At 46.3% G+C, this 19,823-nt stretch overlaps 1 protein-coding gene across 2 annotated transcripts; it reads right to left on the bottom strand.

Moving 5' to 3' along the window:
* Window positions 1-14,459: 14,459 nt before the first annotated feature.
* Window positions 14,460-17,103, bottom strand: LOC123082995 (alcohol-forming fatty acyl-CoA reductase). 2 transcript variants are annotated; one of them, XM_044505162.1, is made up of 10 exons: window positions 16,862-17,103; window positions 16,656-16,759; window positions 16,344-16,543; window positions 16,129-16,229; window positions 15,846-16,038; window positions 15,593-15,754; window positions 15,424-15,505; window positions 15,089-15,355; window positions 14,866-14,993; window positions 14,460-14,776 (listed from the first exon to the last, which is right to left on the bottom strand). In XM_044505162.1, exons 1-10 carry the CDS (start codon window positions 16,953-16,955, stop codon window positions 14,623-14,625), a joined length of 1,485 nt encoding a protein of 494 aa, XP_044361097.1. In that variant the 5' UTR covers window positions 16,956-17,103; the 3' UTR covers window positions 14,460-14,622. The 2 variants fall into 2 exon arrangements, with proteins under 2 accessions (XP_044361097.1, XP_044361098.1); XM_044505163.1 differs by having other exon boundaries at window positions 14,866-14,950.
* Window positions 17,104-19,823: the final 2,720 nt, after the last annotated feature.

Here is a 19,823-nt window from a genome sequence, read left to right as displayed (position 1 = left end):
TATAGGGGAGAGGGAGGGGGCTGCGCCCCCTCTAGGGTTCCCACCCCAAAGGGTGCGGCATCCCCAAAACCCATCTAGGGTGGCGGCCAAGGGGGGGAGAGGGGAAACTTGCCCCCCAAGCAAGGTGGAGGCGCCCCCTCCCCAAACCCTAGGCGCCTTGGGCCCTGGTGGGGGGCCCACCAGCCCACCTGGGGCTGGTCCCCTCCCACACTTGGCCCATGCTGCCCTCTGGGGCCGGTGGCCCCACTTGGTGGACCCCTGGGACCCTCCCGGTGGTCCCGGTACGTTACCGATAGCACCCGAAACTTTTCCGGTGACCAAAACAAGACTTCCCATATATAAATCTTTACCTCCGGACCATTCCGGAACTCCTCGTGATGTCCGGGATCTCATCTGGGACCCCTAACAACATTTGGTAACCACAGATATCTATTCCCTATAACCTAGCGTCATCGAACCTTAAGTGTGTAGACCCTACGGGTTCGGGAACCATGCAGACATGACCGAGACGTTCTCCGGTCAATAACCAACAGCGGGATCTGGATACCCATGTTGGCTCCCACATGTTCCACGATGATCTCTTCAGATGAACCACGATGTCAAGGATTCAATCAATCCCGTATTCAATTCCCTTTATCTAGCGGTATTGTACTTGCCCGAGATTCGATCGTCGGTATGCCGATACCTTGTTCAATCTCGTTACCGGCAAGTCTCTTTACTCGTTCCGTAACACATGATCCCATGATCAACCCCTTGGTCACATTGTGCACATTATGATGATGTCCTACTGAGTGGGCCCAGAGATACCTCTCCGTCACACGGAGTGACAAATCCCAGTCTCGATTCAAGCCAACCCAACAGACACTTTCGGAGATACCCGTAGTGCACCTTTATAGCCACCCAGTTACGTTGTGACGTTTCGTACACCCAAAGCATTCCTACGGTATCCGGGAGTTGCACAATCTCATGGTCTAAGGAAATGATACTTGACATTAGAAAAGCTTTAGCATACGAACTACACGATCTTTGTGCTAGGCTTAGGATTGGGTCTTGTCCATCACATCATTCTCCTAATGATGTATCCCGTTATCAACGACATCCAATGTCCATGGTCAGGAAACGGTAACCATCTATTGATCAATGAGCTAGTCAACTAGAGGCTTACTAGGGACATGGTGTTGTCTATGTACCCACACATGTATCTGAGTTTCCTATCAATACAATTATAGCATGGATAATAAACGATTATCATGAATAAGGAAATATAATAATAATAACTAATTTATTATTGCCTCTAGGGCATATTTCCAACACTTTGTTGCCAAGAATGGGTCCTTTCTAGAGAAAGAGTTTCTCTCGAAAGGAGTAAGTGGGAGGAAAGTAGAACTCGATGAAGTACTACCTCTTGAACCGGAAAGTAGTGCAGCTCAGGAAAATGTTCCTGTGGTGCCTACACCGACTGGAGAGGAAATTAATGATGATGATCAAGGTACTTCGGATCAAGTTGCTACTGAACTTCGTAGGTACACAAGGACACGTTCCATACCAGAGTGGTATGGCAACCCTGTCCTAAAATCATGTTGTGAGACAACGGTGAACCTTCAAACTATGAAGAAGCGATGGCGGGCCCAGATTCCAACAAATGGCTTGAAGCCATGCAATCCGGGATAGGATCCATGTATGAAAACAAAGTATGGACTTTGACAGACTTGCCCGATGATCGGCAAGCGATAGAAAACAAATGGATCTTTAATAAGAAGACGGACGCGGATGGTAATGTTACCATCTATAAAGCTCGACTTGTCGCTAAGGGTTATCGGCAAGTTCAAGGGGTTGACTACGATCAGACTTTCTCTCCCGTAGTAGAGCTGAAGTCCGTCCGAATCATGTTAGCAATTGCCGCATACTATGATTATGAGATATGGCAGATGGACGTCAAAACGGCATTCCTTAACGGCTTTCTTAAGGAAGAACTGTATATGATGCAGCCGGAAGGTTTTGTCGATCCTAAGAATGCTAACAAGGTATGCAAGCTCTAGCGATCCATTTATGGGTTGGTGCAAGCATCTCGGAGTTGGAACATTCGCTTTAATGAGATGATCAAAGCGTTTGGGTTTATGCAGACTTATGGAGAAGCATGCGTTTACAAGAAAGTGAGTGGGAGCTCTGTAGCATTTCTCATATTATATGTAGATGACATACTTTTGATGGGAAATGATATAGAACTTTTGGACAGCATTAAGGCCTACTTGAATAAGTGTTTTTCAATGAAGGGCCTTGGAGAAGCTGCTTACATATTAGGCATCAAGATCTATAGGGATAGATCGAGACGCCTCATAGGTCTTTCACAAAGCACATACCTTGATAAGATATTGAAGAAGTTCAATATGGATCAGTGCAAGAAAGGGTTCTTGCCTATATCGCAAGGTGTGAGATTGAGCTCGGCTCAATGGCCGACCACGGCAGAAGATATAGAAGAGATGAGTGTCATCCCCTATGCCTCAGCCATAGGGTCTATTATGTATGCCATGCTGTGTACCAGACCCGATGTAAACCTTTCCGTAAGTTTGGTAGGAAGGTACCAAAGTAATCCCGGCAAGGAACACTGGACAGCGGTCAAGAATATCCTGAAGTACCTGAAAAGGACAAAGGACATGTTTCTTGTTTATGGAGGTGACGAAGAGCTCGTCGTACAGGGTTACGTCGACGCTAGCTTCGACACAGATCTGGATGACTCTAAGTCACAAACCGGATATGTGTATATTTTGAATGGAGGGGCAGTAAGCTGGTGCAGTTGCAAGCAGAGCGTCGTGGCGGGATCTACATGTGAAGCGGAGTACATGGCAGCCTCGGAGGCAGCGCATGAAGCAATCTGGATGAAGGAGTTCATCACCGACCTAGGAGTCATACCCAATGCGTCGGGGCCAATCACCCTCTTCTGTGACAACACTCGAGCTATTGCCCTTGCCAAGGAGCCCAGGTTTCACAAGAAGACCAGGCACATCAAGCGTCGCTTCAACTCCATTCGTGAAAATGTTCAAGATGGAGACATAGATATTTGCAAAGTGCATACGGATCTGAATGCCGCAGATCTGTTGACTAAACCTCTTCCGCGAGCAAAACATGATCAACACCAGAACTCTATGGGTGTTCGATTCATCATAATGTAACTAGATTATTGACTCTAGTGCAAGTGGGAGACTGTTGGAAATATGTCCTAGAGGCAATACTAAAATGATTATTATTATATTTCCTTGTTCATGATAATTGTCTATTATTCATGCTATAATTGTGTTATCCGGAAATCGTAATACATGTGTGAATAAATAGACCACAACATGTCCGTGGTGAGCCTCTAGTTGACTAGCTCGTTGATCAACTCATAGTCATGGTTTCCTGACTATGGACATTGGATGTCGTTGATAACGGGATCATATCATTAGGAGAATGATGTGATGGACAAGACCCAATCCTAAGCATAGCACAAGATCGTGTAGTTCATTTGCTAGAGCTTTTCCAATGTCAAGTATATTTTCCTTAGACCATGAGATCGTGTAACTCCCAGATACCGTAGGAGTGCTTTGTGTGTACCAAACGTCACAACGTAACTGGGTGACTATAAAGGTATGCTACGGGTATCCCCGAAAGTGTCTGTTGGGTTGACACGGATCGAGACTGGGATTTGTCACTCCGTATGACGGAGAGGTATCTCTGGGCCCACTCGGTAATGCATCATCATAATGAGCTCAAAGTGACCAAGTGTTTGGTCACGGGATCATGCATTATGGTACGAGTAAAGTGACTTGCCGGTAACGAGATTGAACAAGGTATTGGGATACCGACGATCGAACCTCGGGAAAGTAACGTATCGATTGACAAAGGGAATTGTATACGGGGTTACTTGAATCCTCGACATCGTGGTTCATCCGATGAGATCATCGAGGAGTATGTGGGAGCCAACATGGGTATCCAGAACCCGCTATTGGTTATTGACCGGAGAGTTGTCTCGGTCATGTTTGCGTGTCTCCCGAACCCATAGGGTCTACACACTTAAGGTTCGGTGACGCTAGGGTTGTGGAGATATTAGTATGCAGTAACCCGAAAGTTGTTCGGAGTCCCGGATGAGATCCCGGACGTCACGAGGAGTTCCGGAATGGTCCAGAGGTGAAAAATTATATATAGGAAGTCCAGTTTCGGCCATCGGGAAAGTTTCGGGGGTCACTGGTATTGTACCGGGACCACCGGAAGGGTCCCGAGGGTCCATCGGGTGGGGCCACCTATCCCAGAGGGCCCCATGGGCTGAAGTGGGGAGGGAACCAGCCCCTGTTGGGCTGGTGCACCCCCCTTGGGTCCCCCCTGCGCCTAGGGTTGGAAACCCTAGGGGTGGGGGCGCCTCCACTTGGCTTGGGGGGCAAGCCACCCCCTTGGCCGCCGCCCCCCTTGGAGATTGGATCTCCTAGGGCCGGCGCCCCCCTAGGGGCCCTATATAAAGAGGGGGGGAGGGAGGGATGCACACCCATGCTCCTGGCGCCTCCCTCTCCCTCTGCAACACCTCTCCCTCTCGTAGAGCTTGGCGAAGCCCTGCCGAGATCGCCGTTGCATCCACCACCACGCCGTCGTGCTGCTGGACCTCCATCAACCTCTCCTTCCCCCTTGCTGGATCAATAAGGAGGAGACGTCTTCCCAACCGTACGTGTGTTGAACGCGGAGGTGCTGTCCGTTCAGCACTAGGATCATCGGTGATTTGGATCACGACGAGTACGACTCCCTGAACCCCGTTCTCTTGAACGCTTCCGCTCACGATCTACAAGGGTATGTAGATGCACTCCTTTCTCTCGTTGCTAGATGAACTCCATAAATTGATCTTGGTGAAGCGTAGAATTTTTTTTTTCTGCAACATTCCCCAACAATCAATGATGTTCAATTCACCTCTCAAACGGCAAAAAAAACCTTTCTCATCAAGCGGTTTGGTGAAAATATCTGCCAATTGCGTATCGGTATGAACATGCTTAAGATGGATGTCACCTTTAGCCACATGATCTCGAATGAAATGATGAAGAACTTCAATATGCTTAGTCCGAGAATGTTGCACGGGATTATGAGCAATCTTAATATCACTCTCATTGTCACAAAGCAATGGAACATGTTTCACATGCATCCCATAATCTTTAAGAGTTTGGGTCATCCAAAGTAATTGAGCACAACATGAACCGGCGGCAATGTATTCCTCTTTGGCGGTAGATAAGGATACCGAGTTTTGTTTCTTGGAGGAACAAGACACAAGAGATCTACCAAGAAATTGACAAGTACCTGAAGTGGACTTTCTATCAACCTTGTCACTGGCATAGTCCAAATCGGAGTAGCCAACAAGATCAAAAGAAGACCTCTTAGGGTACAAAATGCCAAAGCTTGGTGTATGAATTAAGTATCTCACTATCCTTTTCACAGCCTTAAGATGACATTCTTTGGGGGCCGCTTGATATCGTTCACACATGCACACACTTAGCATAATATCGGGACGGGAGGCACATAGATATAACAATAAACCAATCATAGAGCGATAAACCTTTTGGTCAACCGGTTCGCCATCCTTAGTTAAGTCAAGATGTCCACTAGTAGGCATGGGTGTTTTCATACCTTTGCTTTCTTGCATGTTGAACTTCTTGAATAAGTCCTTGGTGTACTTTGTTTGGGAAACAAAGGTACTCTCTTTAGTGTGCTTGATTTGCAAACCAAGAAATAACTTGAGTTCACTCATCATAGGAATCTCAAACTTCTCCGACATCAGCCTTCCAAACTTTTCACTAAAATGAGGGTTAGTCGAACCAAATATGATATCATACACATAAATTTGGCACACAAATAATTCACCATTAACCCTTTTGGTAAAAAGTGTAGAATCAATTTTTCCAATCTCAAAGCCTTTTTCACTAAGGAACTTAGTCAAGCATTTATACCACACTCTAGGAGCTTTTTTAAGACCATAAAGAGCTTTGTGAAGTTTGTAAACATGATCGGGTTTGTTGGGATTAACAAAGCCAGGAGGTTGTTTAACATAAACTTCCTCCTCAATTTCACCATTTAGAAAAGTACTTTTAATGTCTATTTGGTATAATGTGATATCATGGTGATTAGCATAAGCAAGTAAGATGCGGATGGATTCAAGCCTAGCAACAGGGGCATATGTCTCACCATAGTCCATACCTTCGACTTAAGTGTAGCCTTGGGCGACGAGACATGTTTTGTTGCGTACAACTTGTCCATCCTCATCTTACTTATTCTGAAACACCCATTTGGTTCCAATAACATTGTGCTTCTCATCGGGCTTTTCAATCAATGTCCATACATGATTCCTCTCAAAATTGTGTAGCTCTTCATGCATGGCGTTCACCCACTCTGGATCATCAAGAGCTTCTTCAACCTTCATAATTTCAATACTTGAAATGAATGAGTAATGTTCACAAAAGTTAGCCAAATGAGTTTTAGAGCGAGTAATTCTCTCGGTTTGAATACCATCAAAGATTTGTTCGACGGGACTCTTGCTCGAACTCGTGAGAGCTGTTGCTTGGGTCGGGGTGAAACATCCTCTTCATTGTCTTGTTTTTCCTCTTGTCTTTCTTCATTGTCGTTGGCGTTGTTGTTCTCTTGTGGAGGTGGAGAGGGAGGTCGTTGAGGTTCATCTTGTTGTACATCCTCATTTCCATGATCTTGATGTGTTCCACTTGTGGATGCCTCCAAGTCAACTTGTGGTTTACCTTGGCGTGAAGTTGAGGCTTCCAATTAGACGGACGAGGTGCTCTCCTTCACCTCCGTTGGGCGAATCTTGCCAATAGACAAGTCTTGTATTGCTTCCAAAGGGTCTTTTTCATCTACATCAATTGACAATTGATCTACTTGCGAGCCGTTAGATTCATCAAACTTCACATCTACCGTCTCTTCAACCTTTCAGGTGAAATTGTTGTAGACACGGTAAGTGTGAGAGTTTGAGCCATAACCGAGTAGGAAACCTTCATGAGATTTAGGAGCAAATTTCAAACGACGATGCTTATCAAGAATATAGCACTTTGAGCCGAATACTCGAAAGTATCCAACTTGGGGTTTGTTACCGGTGAGAAGCTCGTATGTCGTCTTGCCGAGTAGCTTGTGAAGATATAGAAGATTTGCTGCATGACAAGCTGTCTCAACCGCTTCAGCCCAAAAGTGTTTTGGCGTCTTGTACTCATCAAGCATCGTTCTTGCCATCTCAATAAGAGTCTAGTTCTTACTCTCAACAACTCCAATTTGTTGAGGTGCGTACGTAGCCGAGAACTCATGTGAAATCCCTTTTTTCGTCAAGAAAGGTGTAAACATTGGCGTTCTTGAACTCCGTTCAGTTGTCGCTGCGAACCTTATTGATCTTCACTTCAAATAGATTTTGGGACTTCCTAGCGAAGTTCTTGAAGATCTTTTGGACCTGCGATTTATCATCAAGAAAGAACACCCACGTGAATCATAAAAAATCATCAACAATGACCGATCCAAACGAGTTACCACCGAGACTCTTGTAGGCGTTGGGACCAAAAAGATCCATATGAAGCAACTCGAGTGGTCTTCTCGTGGTCATGATGTTCTTCACGGGATGAATTCCTCCAACTTGTTTTCCTGCTGGACAAGCACTGCAAAGTCTATCATTGTCAAATATAACATCTTTAACACCAAGGATATGATCACCTTTAATAAGCTTATCAAGATTTCACATGCCCATGTTACCTAACCTTCTATGCCACAACCAACCTTTAGAAGATTTAGCAATTAAGCAAGTTCTAGGTTGAGCCTTTTTAGTGAAATCAACAATGTATAGATCACATCTACGTATACCGGTAAATACCATATTATGATTATCTCTTTGAAACACTTGGCAATCTACTTCAGTAAATAAGACACTGAAACCGAAATTGGCTAGTCTAGATACGGAAAGTAAATTATAGCTAAGAGATCCAATGAGCATAAAATTTTGTATGGAGCTATCATGTGAGATGGCCACCTTACCAAGGCCAACCACCTTACCCTTTGAGTTATCACCAAAAGTGGCATACTTTCGAGGGTTGTCGTTTTCAGGAAGCTCACGAAACATATCCTTGTCTCCGGTCATGTGATCGGTACATCCACTATCAAGAACCAAACTTAGGATCATTAGGATTCATCTTATTTAAAGCAATGGACTTTTGAAGAATATCATCTAAATTTTTCAAGGAATAGCCTGGAAAGCGTTCCTCAAGATATCTCCATATGGTGTAAGGACATTCAAGTGTAGGCAAGCATACACTCAAATTTCTAGGCAATCCTCTAATGATAAGATTGATAGTTCTAAGATTGCGAATCATGTCAAGATACTCATCGGGGGTAGGATGTAATAGGTCAATAAGGGGGGGGGACAAGGGCTAGTAATATATTTGTTCAATTGATACTCGTTAAAATTCTCAAGCATCTCATTTTTCCAAGCATTATAGAACTCTCCATCAAGCATAGGCACTCTACGTCTAAAACTCCCCATCGTAGACTCATCCATCTTCCTCCAATGGTGATTAAACCAAAGCAATGGAGACCAAAGCTCTGATACCAATTGAAAGGTTTGAAAAGAGGTGTCTAGGGGGGTGATTAGACACTCAACAAGCAAAAGTGGCAGTTTTTGAGTTCTTCAAGTTGAGGTGGAGTTTTAGCACAAATTTAAGCATTCACAGTACATTTCAAGCAAGCATGGAAAGAGTATATGAGCAGCAGAAAGTAAAGCATGCAATTTACAAGAAAGTAAAGGGATAGAATTGGAGTGTGCAAATGCAATTGGAGACACGGAGATTTTTAGCGTGGTTCCGATAGGTGGAGCTATCGTACATCCACGTTGGTGGAGACTTCAACCCACAAAGGATAACAGTTGCGCGAGTTCACGGAGGGCTCCACCGACGAAGGGTCCACGAAGAAGCAACCTTGTCTATCCCACCATGGCCATCACCCACAAAGGACTTGCCTCATTTGGGTAGATCTTCACGAAGTAGGCGATCTCCTTGCCCTTACAAACTCCTTGGTTCAACTCCACAATCTTGACGGAGGCTCCCAAGTGACACCTAACCAATGTAGGAGACACCACTCTCCAAAAGGTAATAGATGGTGTGTTGATGATGAACTCCTTGCTCTTGTGTTTCAAATGATAGTCTCCCCAACACTGAACTCTCTCTCACATATTTGGATATGGTGGAAAGATGATTTGAGTGGAAAGCAACTTGGGAAAGGCTAGAGATCAAGATTCTCGTGGTTGGATTGAAATGTCCTGGTCTCAACACATGAGTAGGTGGTTCTCTCTCTGAAAATAGATATCGGAAGTGTAGGCACATTCTGAGTGGCTCTCTCTCAAATGGAGAAGGGGGTGGAGGGGTATATATAGCCTCCACACAAAATCTAACTGTTACACACAATTTACCAAACTCGGTGAGAGCGAATAAAGAAACTCGGTGGGACCGATCTAGTTCAAAATGTGAACATTAGGATTTTTGGTGGGACCGATGTGCTAGGGTTAAGGCAAAACCTCATCTCGGTGTGACCGATTGCATGAAGTCTGTGAGACCGATTTCAGCAATGAACAAACAGAGAGTTGGTCAGGCAAACTCGGTGTGACCGATTGCACATCTCGGTGAGACCGAAATAATTGCAACAGGCAATAGAGAGTTTGCAAGGCCATCTCGGTGAGACCGAGATTCTATCGGTGAGACCGAACTAATTAGGGTTTCTGGCAGTGGCTATGTCAATGAACTCGGTGGCGCCGGATGAATCAAATCGGTGGGCCAAGTTTGACTTTAGGTTTTGGACATATTTGGAATTGCGAAAGTGGTTGAGGGCTTCGGAGCATATCACTAAGCACTTTGAGCAAGTAGACCATTAAGGAACACCTCATCCCCTTTTAATAGTATTAGCTTTCCTATGGACTCAATGTGATCTTGGATCACTAAAATGAAATGAAGAGTCTTGAGCTTTTGCCAATCTTTGTCCTTAGCATTATGAAGGGGTTCCACATCCTCTTGTCCTGCCACTCCAATGTTGAACTCATCTGAAATGCACTAGATAAAAACATTAGTCTAACAAGAGATATGTTGACATTAATTATCAAAATCACCCAGGGAGCACTTGTGCTTTCAGCCAGCGCGAGGGCTGCCGCCACCTCCCACGCCCGGTGCCTTGCATGGCGGGCACGCCGTGCCATGGCCTCATGGGATGATGGTGCATCCCGAATATCGGTGCGCCACCGGAGGGGTTGCGCATCTGTCAGCGCGTTCAGACGCCAAACAGACCGCAAGGCCTTCGATGAGGCAGCTACGGCCGGCCTAGCGCCGGATCCATGCGCCATTTGGGCGGACGCAATGGATTCCCAAGGATGGAGTCCGAGCGCAGCTGTGCAAGGGCGTCCTCCCAGGCGAGGCGGAGCGCAAGCCGGACGGCCAACTCCTCCTCGGGGCCGCGTGGGATCAGCTCGGGGTCGATGGATATAGAGGTGAAGGACTCGGATCCGCTGCCCGCCATACCGGAGACGATCGAAAGGAGCCGGAGACGAGATTGGGTGGCGGAGGGGAGTGGAGTGGAGGGGAATGAAGTGGCTAGGGTTTGGTCCGGCCAGCGAATAGGGAGGATTTTATGTGGGTTCAGGTGGGCCCACGTGGTCCGGGTCCGACGTGGCGGGCGTGCCCAGGCGCGCCCGGGCGTCCCCATATCCGCCCTATATTTGGGCTAGATATGTGGGGTGCCGGTCAGCCCGGGCGTTTGAGGGTCATTTGAGGGGCCCATCTGGATCAAAAAATCGTGATCGGACAGTGGCCGGGCTGTCCGTCGGACGTATGAGACGAGTTTGAGGCGCCCGACTGTAGATGCTTTAAGAATACTATTTTTTCTTATCTTCTCTCTATCTCTTTCTTCATTATTATATCGGTCTAGGAATCCGCATATAGTTAAGCTTTTGCATGAGAGCTCATTCTCCTTAATTTTTCATGTATCTCTTCTCCACATAGACAAAATTGGCATGTAAGCGGACTCCCACTATTATACTTGCTCTAAGCAGACGAAGCACTACCTTGATCACCTCGTTCCCACACACTTCCGTTGTTCACTATTGTTGGATGTTCTAGATTTTTCAGAACCAAATGCGTAGAAACGTGTTTTAGTGTACTTGTTTACTCTTTCAAGTCTATATGCAATCTATACTGAAATATCAAAATATCTTATAATTTGGGCAGTGGATTGCCGGCCACATATCAATACCTCGAGCAGTAGCACTAAATTCTTGTTTTCCATCAAAATGTATTTTGTGGCTCACAATTTCGTCGAAACAAAAATTGTGCTAGGAAGTAAAGACACGTTGTGTTAAACTCGTGCTAGGAACCAGCTAACCTTGGCTGCCTTTGCTACGCTTGGTGGGAAGATCATGGTCTGTGCTGGTGACCTGGTGTGGTTGCTGCCTTGCTGTTGCCTTCTTGATGGACGCACGGATAGGGAGCAGGAGTTGCTGTCAATGGGTACCGCGAACTGTACGTACGTGCATGCGCACACGCACACGCCAGCGTTGAGAGGGAGAGAGACCACAATGTACGTACGAGTGCGATCGGCCCCTGTAAGCCGTAGCGATCCATGAATTGAAGGCCAAACCAGCTTCCCCATGCTGCCAGCCAGCGGCAGCCATGCGTGAACGCGACGCATCATCGCCCGGGCAACGACGGGTTCATCCCACTGCCACGGGCCAAGCCGGCTATCACGCGCGGCCCGCACACGAAGCCGTCGTGTGGGTGGGTGGGTATATGATGGGCGCACGGCGTGCGGTTGTGGTAGGCTTCGTGTGGACTCGGAAGACATTGCTTCTGGCGACCAGGAACATCCTCAGTGCTGGCCCCTAAATCGGACATCACATTCGTTCATGAATCGTTGGAGATTAGTCTGCGGACACTGTTACAGATATCGGCCGTCCAGTCGTGCCCGCATACTTTTATTTTGTAAAAATGATCAAATCTATTATAAAAATTCACTGAAATACAAAGCACCTCAAACATAATAGAAATTATATCGAGATCCATGGACCACCGAACGACCATTGCCGCTGCCAGAACGAGCCGTCGATACGCCGTTGTCGCTGCTCTCATACCGGAGTCGGCCCGGCCTTGCGTTGGCAGCCGGGAAGTGTTCGTCCACGTACCACTAAGGACTAGCGCCCTGGAGCCACAATCGTCGCCGTGGAATCTTTGAGTCGATCTGGAGAACCTGACACCAAGTATCACCGATTCGTACGCACGGCGAGAAACCTTAGCCTTGCCGCTCCAAGGAGCTCGCAGGAATCTACGCCTGAGCTCCATCTAATTCGTCCCAATGGACGAACTTGAGGAGGATCGGAGCCCGGAAGACTGACTCGAACAACGAGCGCCGCCATCCATCCAAATGCCGCACTTGCGAGGACTAGAACCTTACCTATCTACTAGGAGGAGTGAAGACACTAGGATTCTCCTCCCCACCACCGGCCGCCGGAGCGGCAGGTGGAGGGGAGGCGAATCCACGTGCTCGCTGGCAGAGGTCGAGAAAAGGAAGGCTTTCCCAAGTCGCCTTGGGAGAGAGGAAAGAAAAGCCAAAAGCATATACCGGTATCTCTGTGCCCACATACATTTCAAAGTGGATTTCAACAAACCACACAAAATGCATGCAAACCGGACGTGTCCGCATCGTCAGTATGGGCGGCGGGGGCCGCGGGGTAGGGGGGGGGGGTGCGTGCAGATCTGGTGACGTCGTCAGTGCCCCTGTCAAATTCCTCTGCCTCCGTGTCAATCTCCGCTAACGTGGCTTCTTTTTCCGCCTGCAGGATGCGGTGCTGCCATAACTCACGGCGGATTTCCTGGACGGTGGCATAGGATAGGAGCATTGTCTTCTGCTCATCCATGTCCGCCATGATGCTCGTGCCAGCAATTAGCTCCTTTGCATGCGGGTGCTCGTCGAGGAGGCGATGATTGTACATATGGTTGGCATGCGCCTGCCGGAACGCGGCCTCCCGCTCTTCCAACACCATGTCGGTGTAGTGTCCCCGCGCTTTGCCCATGGTAATGCTGGCCTGGACCGGCTAGGCAGTGCCGTCAGCTCATCTGAGTTGCTTCCATGCTGAGAGCTCGCCGGCAAGCCAGCCTATATCCGGCTGGCTCCCTGGGCCACCCAGCCAGCTGCAATGCCGGAGAGTTCTTTCTTCTGCTCGAGCTCGAGGCAATGCTGGAGAGTTCCTTCTTTTGAGAGGCCATCCCAGAGGGCTTTGGACCATTACGCCATGTCGGTTGTGGTGCAAAGAGGAGATGGAGAGCGGAGGTGCGGTGCGGTTGTTGCCCGACATCTAGCCACATTTAAATAGTGGGCAGATATCAGGCGCCAAGTGGCGGGGTGTTTAATTCTAGCCGGTATGAGGATGGACGTGCAACGCTCGGGGTGCCAGAGTAGGTTCCTCGGTGGACGTACTGGTTTTATGAAGGTAGGTGGGCAGGCGGGCAAACGGATATCTTTTCCATGCGGACAGAAGGCACGTGCAGCGGGCGGTGCTCTCGGCCGGAACCCGCTCTGGGTCAGCATGAATGCGGCGCTGACCACTTCGGGCGGGTAAGTGCACGGGCAAGGGAGAGGGTTTTTGATGGGCCAGGGTTGTCGGAACAGGGGGTGGCAGCGGTCCGGATGCCCGCAAAGCCCCCCCCCCCCCCCCCCCCCGCACCCTTGTTTGCTTCCGGTTTACGGGAAAAAGGATGTCCAGAACGGCTGGCCAATGGATACAAGATGTAAAACATGTCTGAACCACGTTGTCCGAACGGATGCGAGCAGTTTGAGAGTCCCCGTGGGAGATGCCCTTAATATCTGTCTGCACTGTACTACTATAAGTTGTAACAGTTATGTGGGTCCTTTTAATGTTCTCTCTTTTAAGCGTGTGCATTGTACACAAGCGTTCTGGCATTCAAGATGGCCCACCTAGAGTCTTAGGCCCTGTTTGGATCAAAATTTTCCTTTTAAATACCCTTCTAAAAAGACACTACACGTCTGGACCCATCGTTCTATTTCCAGCCGAAATTTGTATAGCGACCAGTAAGATATACGTGTAAGTTACACACCTCTGTATTAATATCATAGATTCCAAGCACGACTTTAGGGGATGTTTGATTACAACCCTGAGGAACGTGCCTGAGCTTTTCTCTTGTCTGAGCGTGCCCTAATGTTGTGTCACAAATTGACTGATCATGTACATCTCTTATTCAAAGCAGCGTTTAGCCCATAACCTGAAAGCTGAAACCACACATGAACGAGTACAACCCGCAGACAGAGTTTGGCCCATGATTTTGCTACAAGACAGCAACCAAGCAGACCATTAGAGCAAAGTTGACAGCAAGATCATAACATGCAAACAGTCACACCATGTGATCACTCAGACGCGCCACTTTGAATTGTGATCCCATGCTTTATTAATGGCACATCTTAAAAATATATGGAACATACACAACTATCTCAGCGAAGGTAACACACCCATGAGTTGTGTAACAAATAGTACGACAATACATTCCAAGATAGTTGTTATTTAGCTCGTTGGGTGAAACTCAATTCTCACGCCAGATACTTGAGCACACCAGGAAAGTGAACCATGTAGAAATAGTCGTCCCAGTCGATTTTCTTGGGATCGAAATCAAAGTAGTATTCTCCTCCATCACTATTTTGCTCCATCGCCTTCCTCAGCCTCTCAAGGTTCATGTCATCAAAGCTTCAAAACATCGAAGCCGAAAATCATCTTAGAAAAAGAACGGTCTTTGATAAAATAAAAGGGCAAAATATTTCGTCTAGGGTTCCTACCGCCCTTTGAATAAGGTGTAAGGCGCATAGAGCTTGATCAGATGCATGGCCAATCTGTATTTTCCACTGAGCTCGTTGTAGCGCCCTGAGAAAACACCACATAGCCCTACGTTAACCAGATGAAGGATCTATTCAAGTTCAATCATAGGACAAACGTATTAGCCTCATTCTCATCTGCGAAATCAAATTTGACTCCAATTTCAAATATAAGTATCGGCCGAACCTCAAGAGGGAGCTTGTACTTGATGACCATGTAGATGCGGAGCCTTGCAACCGTGCTAAAGAAGCGCATCTTGTTCAGCCGGATGGGCTCGCCGTTCTCCCCTCGCGGCGGGTTGTCCACGAAGTAGCGGTGGGCCGTCTCCCGGAGAGTCATGTAGGAGGCCGGGTTGCTCATGGACGATGTCACATGGTAAATGGTCTGTGCTTGTTCCTCTGAGTGCGCCAGCATGGCCACCATCATGGAGTTTACCACCATGTCCCCCGGAATCTGTCCAAACTCGGTTGTGTCTTGTGAGTTGTACTTTTAAAGTTTTCAATGTGAGGATGTAAACTCACCACGTCCATTATGGTATTGGGGTCTACTAGAAAGAATTTCAAGGCTTGCTTGGCGTAACCCAAGAAAACCGAGTCGATAGTCCTGAAGAAGAAGAAAAATGCAAGTTAGTGTCATCATAATCCGAACAAACAAGCTATAGAGATGGTTTATCTTTTTTAATTCCATTACCTGACTCCTTCCATCCATCCAGGCAATGGCTCCTTGAGGAGGCTGGTTATGATGCTCGGCCGGATGATGACGACCGGAAGGTCGCCTCGCAGGTGTCCCAGCAGCATCTCACCCATTGCCTTGGTGAAGACGTAGGTATTTGGCCAGCCAAAATGCCTAGCTCTTGATTCAAGTGTGTAACAGGGAGACGTGTTACTACGGATGCAAAAAGGTGTACACATGCTCAATTAATCAATTATGTTTGGTTTCTAACCTCTTGAGGCCAAGTTCCTTCATGGTTTTCCTCTCAGCCTTGTCTGTAGCACAGTTAGCTTTCAGTTCAATCTGGGTATGTTTGATCAGATTTAGCTCGGATTCGATGTCTAAGTGTGTGCCCTCCCGTAGTGTGCCCCCCATCATGAATGGTTTCTCTAGTATTAGTCCCTCTTGTTCACCACTTACGTAGGCTGTTCAAGTCAGTTAATCACTTGTCAGACTCAGAATTCAGACTAATTCATTGAAAACAAAACATACTAATATAATCCTCCTTTTCTCACCAGTTGAAACGTGGAGCAGCATTTTCAGTTTGGTGCACTTGTTTGCAAATGCACAGATCTGCTTGGCTCCCAAGACGTTGGTGTCGAAGGAGACATCGTATCTGCAAACTCATCACGCTTTGATCAAATATCTAAACAAAACCGCATGAACTCAATCTTATTCTTTTATGGTAACATCATATGTATGCTAGCTATCGAAGATTTGCAATATCAACCTTTCATAGAAATTCGTAGTCGCAGCTCCGTTGACGATGATGTCCACATCCTTGGACACTTCTTTCAGCTTGGCAGTGTCTAGTCCAAAATCCTCATACATGACGTCTCCAGCCAAGGGGCACACCTTCTCTTCGATGAAATCTTCAAAACCCTTGCCATGCTTTTCTCTGAGAACTTGGAATATCTCCCTCCCTGTTACCTGCAGACGACGAAATATCGTTTGCGTTTTTTTTTGTGCGTGTTTAAAACTTGAGATGTCTTAAAACTTTCCCATGTTCGTTTTGCTTGTTCAACTGTTAGAAATACTATACCTCGGTCTGGACCCGCCGCCTTGCCGATTCGTCGTCGGTGGCTCGAACCAAGAGGAAGAGCTTCCTGACATCAGGCTGGATCCTCAGTATCTTCTCCAAGAGCACTATTCAGATAGTAGCACCTAAACCATCAAGTGGCGCACACGCAGTGCATGCAGAGACTCTGAAACAGAAATGGGTGTATCGATCGAGGGCTGGAGGCATACCTTTTCCAAGGAACCCAGTTGCGCCGGTGATGAGGACATTCTTGCCCCTGAAGTATGCTGCGACCTGAGCAGCATCCATTTCGCCGATCACCATCTGATCCGTCTGCCACAGCTGAGCTCGTGAGATTATGTCTCGAACTCTTGATATTTAAGCCCACTTGCAGGCTTGTAGGTGGTAGTCTGATAAAGGTATCTCCGTGTTTGAGGCCTGTGACGACTTAGCTACGGATTTATAGGGTTCCAGACGGCGGATGGAACACCTAAATCGTTGCATTATTGTTTTTTATAGTTTCGCATTGATGGATGTCCACGGAAATTACAGGCAGAGGCAGGCCACCTAAATCGTTGCATTATTGTTTTTTATAGTTTTTTTTCTGCGGACAGAAAAGCGTTGCTTTCAGCTGGAGCTAATTTATTCCTAATCTCACCAGAAATAAATAACTACTCTTCAAGAGCCGATACGTGGCGCTTGGTGGGCGCGGCGGCTGGCGGTGGCGGTGTGGAGAGCTGATAGGTGTTGCGGGGTTGTTGGTCTTGGTGGCTGGCGTACGCGGAAGGCGTAGGCGGGCGCTGCGGGTGGGCGTCCTGGTGGCTGGGGACTTCGGCTGGGCTGATAGCAGCCTCGTTCTGCTCACGGTCGCCTGAGCCCTAGTGGCATACGGTGGCCGGAGGAGGAGCGTCGACGTGCGGGCTGCTTCAGGCCACATCTGGCCAGATTTGGGGCAGGAGTTGGCGTGCCGTGCGGGGTGCTGGTGTAGGCCCTTCAGCCCAAAAAGTTTTTTCACAGGAGCCGGAATGTATCGGTGCTTGATCCACCGTTCGTTCTTGTCGTCAAGATCTGTGGTGTCTTTTCACGTATAACTGGTGAAATGCACCCCCACTCTATATGATAGGAATATGACCAACACCCCCTGAAAGACCACATGCAGCACCACATGCACTCTCTCTCTCTACATGCACTCATTACAAAAGCACCTAGTTCACGTATCTTAAATAATCTTATTTCACTCATTTCTGACCGTAGATTTCAATGATCTCATCTATTTCATATATTTTAAATAACCAGTTTCACACGTGAACACATTCCATTTGATTTCATGCTCTTAGATTTTAGTGAGTTTCACATTTCACTAGTTTCAGAAAACCTTTCGGTAAGTTTCACATTTCACAAGATTCAGAAAACCTTTCAGTCAGTTTCACTTTTCACTAGATTTAGAGAACACATTACACCCGTTTACAAAAAATAGATTTCACTCATTTTAGAAATCACATTTCGTTATATTTAACGTATTTCACACCGAAATATGTGGCATGCGTATGGAAAACAAATTCCACTCATCAAAAGAAAATAAGTTCACATGGTTGAGAAAACATACTTCACTCAGTTGAGAAAACATATTTCATAATTGATTTCACTCAATAAAAAAACTAATTTCAATTATTTCAAAAAATCTAATTTACTAGTTTCAGAAAACGTTTCAGTCAGTTTCACATTTCACTATATTCACAAAACACATTACACCCGTTTACAAAAGTTAGATTTCACTCATTTTAGAAATCACATTTCACTATATTTAACGTATTTCACACCAAAATATGTGTCATGTGTATGGAAAACAAATTTCACTCATCTAAAGAAAATAATTTCACACGGTTGAGAAAACATAATTCACTCAGTTGAGAAAAAAAATTCAAAATTGATTTCACTCAGTGAAAAAAAATAATTTCAATTATTTCAAAAACATATTTCACTTGTTTCAGAAACCTGATTTCAGTCATTTGAAATGCTGAAATTATAACATGTTTGAAATGCATCCAAATTTAGTCTTGTTCTAAAGCTCTTGGCTTCAGGAATTCAAATATATGAAATATTTCAAAAATAACAGTATGGTTCTAAAGATAGAAATGATTGAAAATTCTAAAGAGAAAATAAAAGGAAAGGATTTGTACCACGGCACCACATGAAACATCAGGATAGACTCTCTCTCTCCCTCACCTGACTTGGGTCCCATCGATCTGACATTGATTTGACTTAAAACAAAAATACAAGAAATTATTTACATCAACACTTTGATATCACTAGTAGAAAAAGGCCCATTTATCCCGGTTCATAAGGCCCATTTGTCCCGGTTCCCGAACCGGGACTAAAGTGTCGGTACTAAAGCCCAATATCATTACTCCCGGTTCGTCAACGAACCGGGACAGATGGGGCTCCACCTGGCCGATGTGGCTTGCCCAGGCAGGAGGGCCTTTTGTCCCGGTTGGTGGCACCAACCGGGACCAAAAGGCATCCACGCGTCAGCAGTTGAGTGGCTGGGGTTTTTGTTTTTTTAAGGTGGGGGGGTGGGGTTTTTGGGGGTTTTCTATGGTTAATTTAGGGGTTTCATATATTGTGTTAGCTAGCAAATAGAGGGAAGTATCCTCTCTTATCTCCGTGCTTGGTTGACGGTACATACTATACGTATAGAGAGGACTCGATATGCTAGCTAGCTAGTAACCAAATGAAGGAAACCATTAAGTACAGAAGATCGTCATGAACATACACAGAGAGAAGTGATCGACCTCTCCTTCTCCGAGAGATTTGTCGAACAACAAGTTTTCGTATATCTATCCGACGCTACTGGCTACATATATACAATATAAGATCACTTACAATCCCCTAACATCTGAACTCAAGTTCCACATGGTATTCTCCATCTTTATCGATGACGTGGTCAAGAAAGAATCCCGCCAATTCCTCTTGAATTGCTCGTATGCGATCTTGTGGTAGGAGTTCATCCTGCATCTGAAACATCTAATTTGAAGAAGGGGGTCAATACATATATATGAATGAAACTCAACACAAATGATGGTAATAAAATAAAATTGTGAATATTATTGCTTATGCACTTCATATTGTTTTTTTAGAGTAGCCCCGCTCACAGGTCGTGTAGCGGATGAACTTGCAAATGTAGTATCCACA

Source organism: Triticum aestivum, chromosome 4A, assembly GCF_018294505.1.
Source record: "Triticum aestivum cultivar Chinese Spring chromosome 4A, IWGSC CS RefSeq v2.1, whole genome shotgun sequence".
Lineage (NCBI taxonomy): Eukaryota > Viridiplantae > Streptophyta > Magnoliopsida > Poales > Poaceae > Triticum > Triticum aestivum.
The sequence above is the reverse complement of the archived record's forward strand: the minus strand, read 5'-3'. Positions and strand labels throughout refer to the sequence as shown.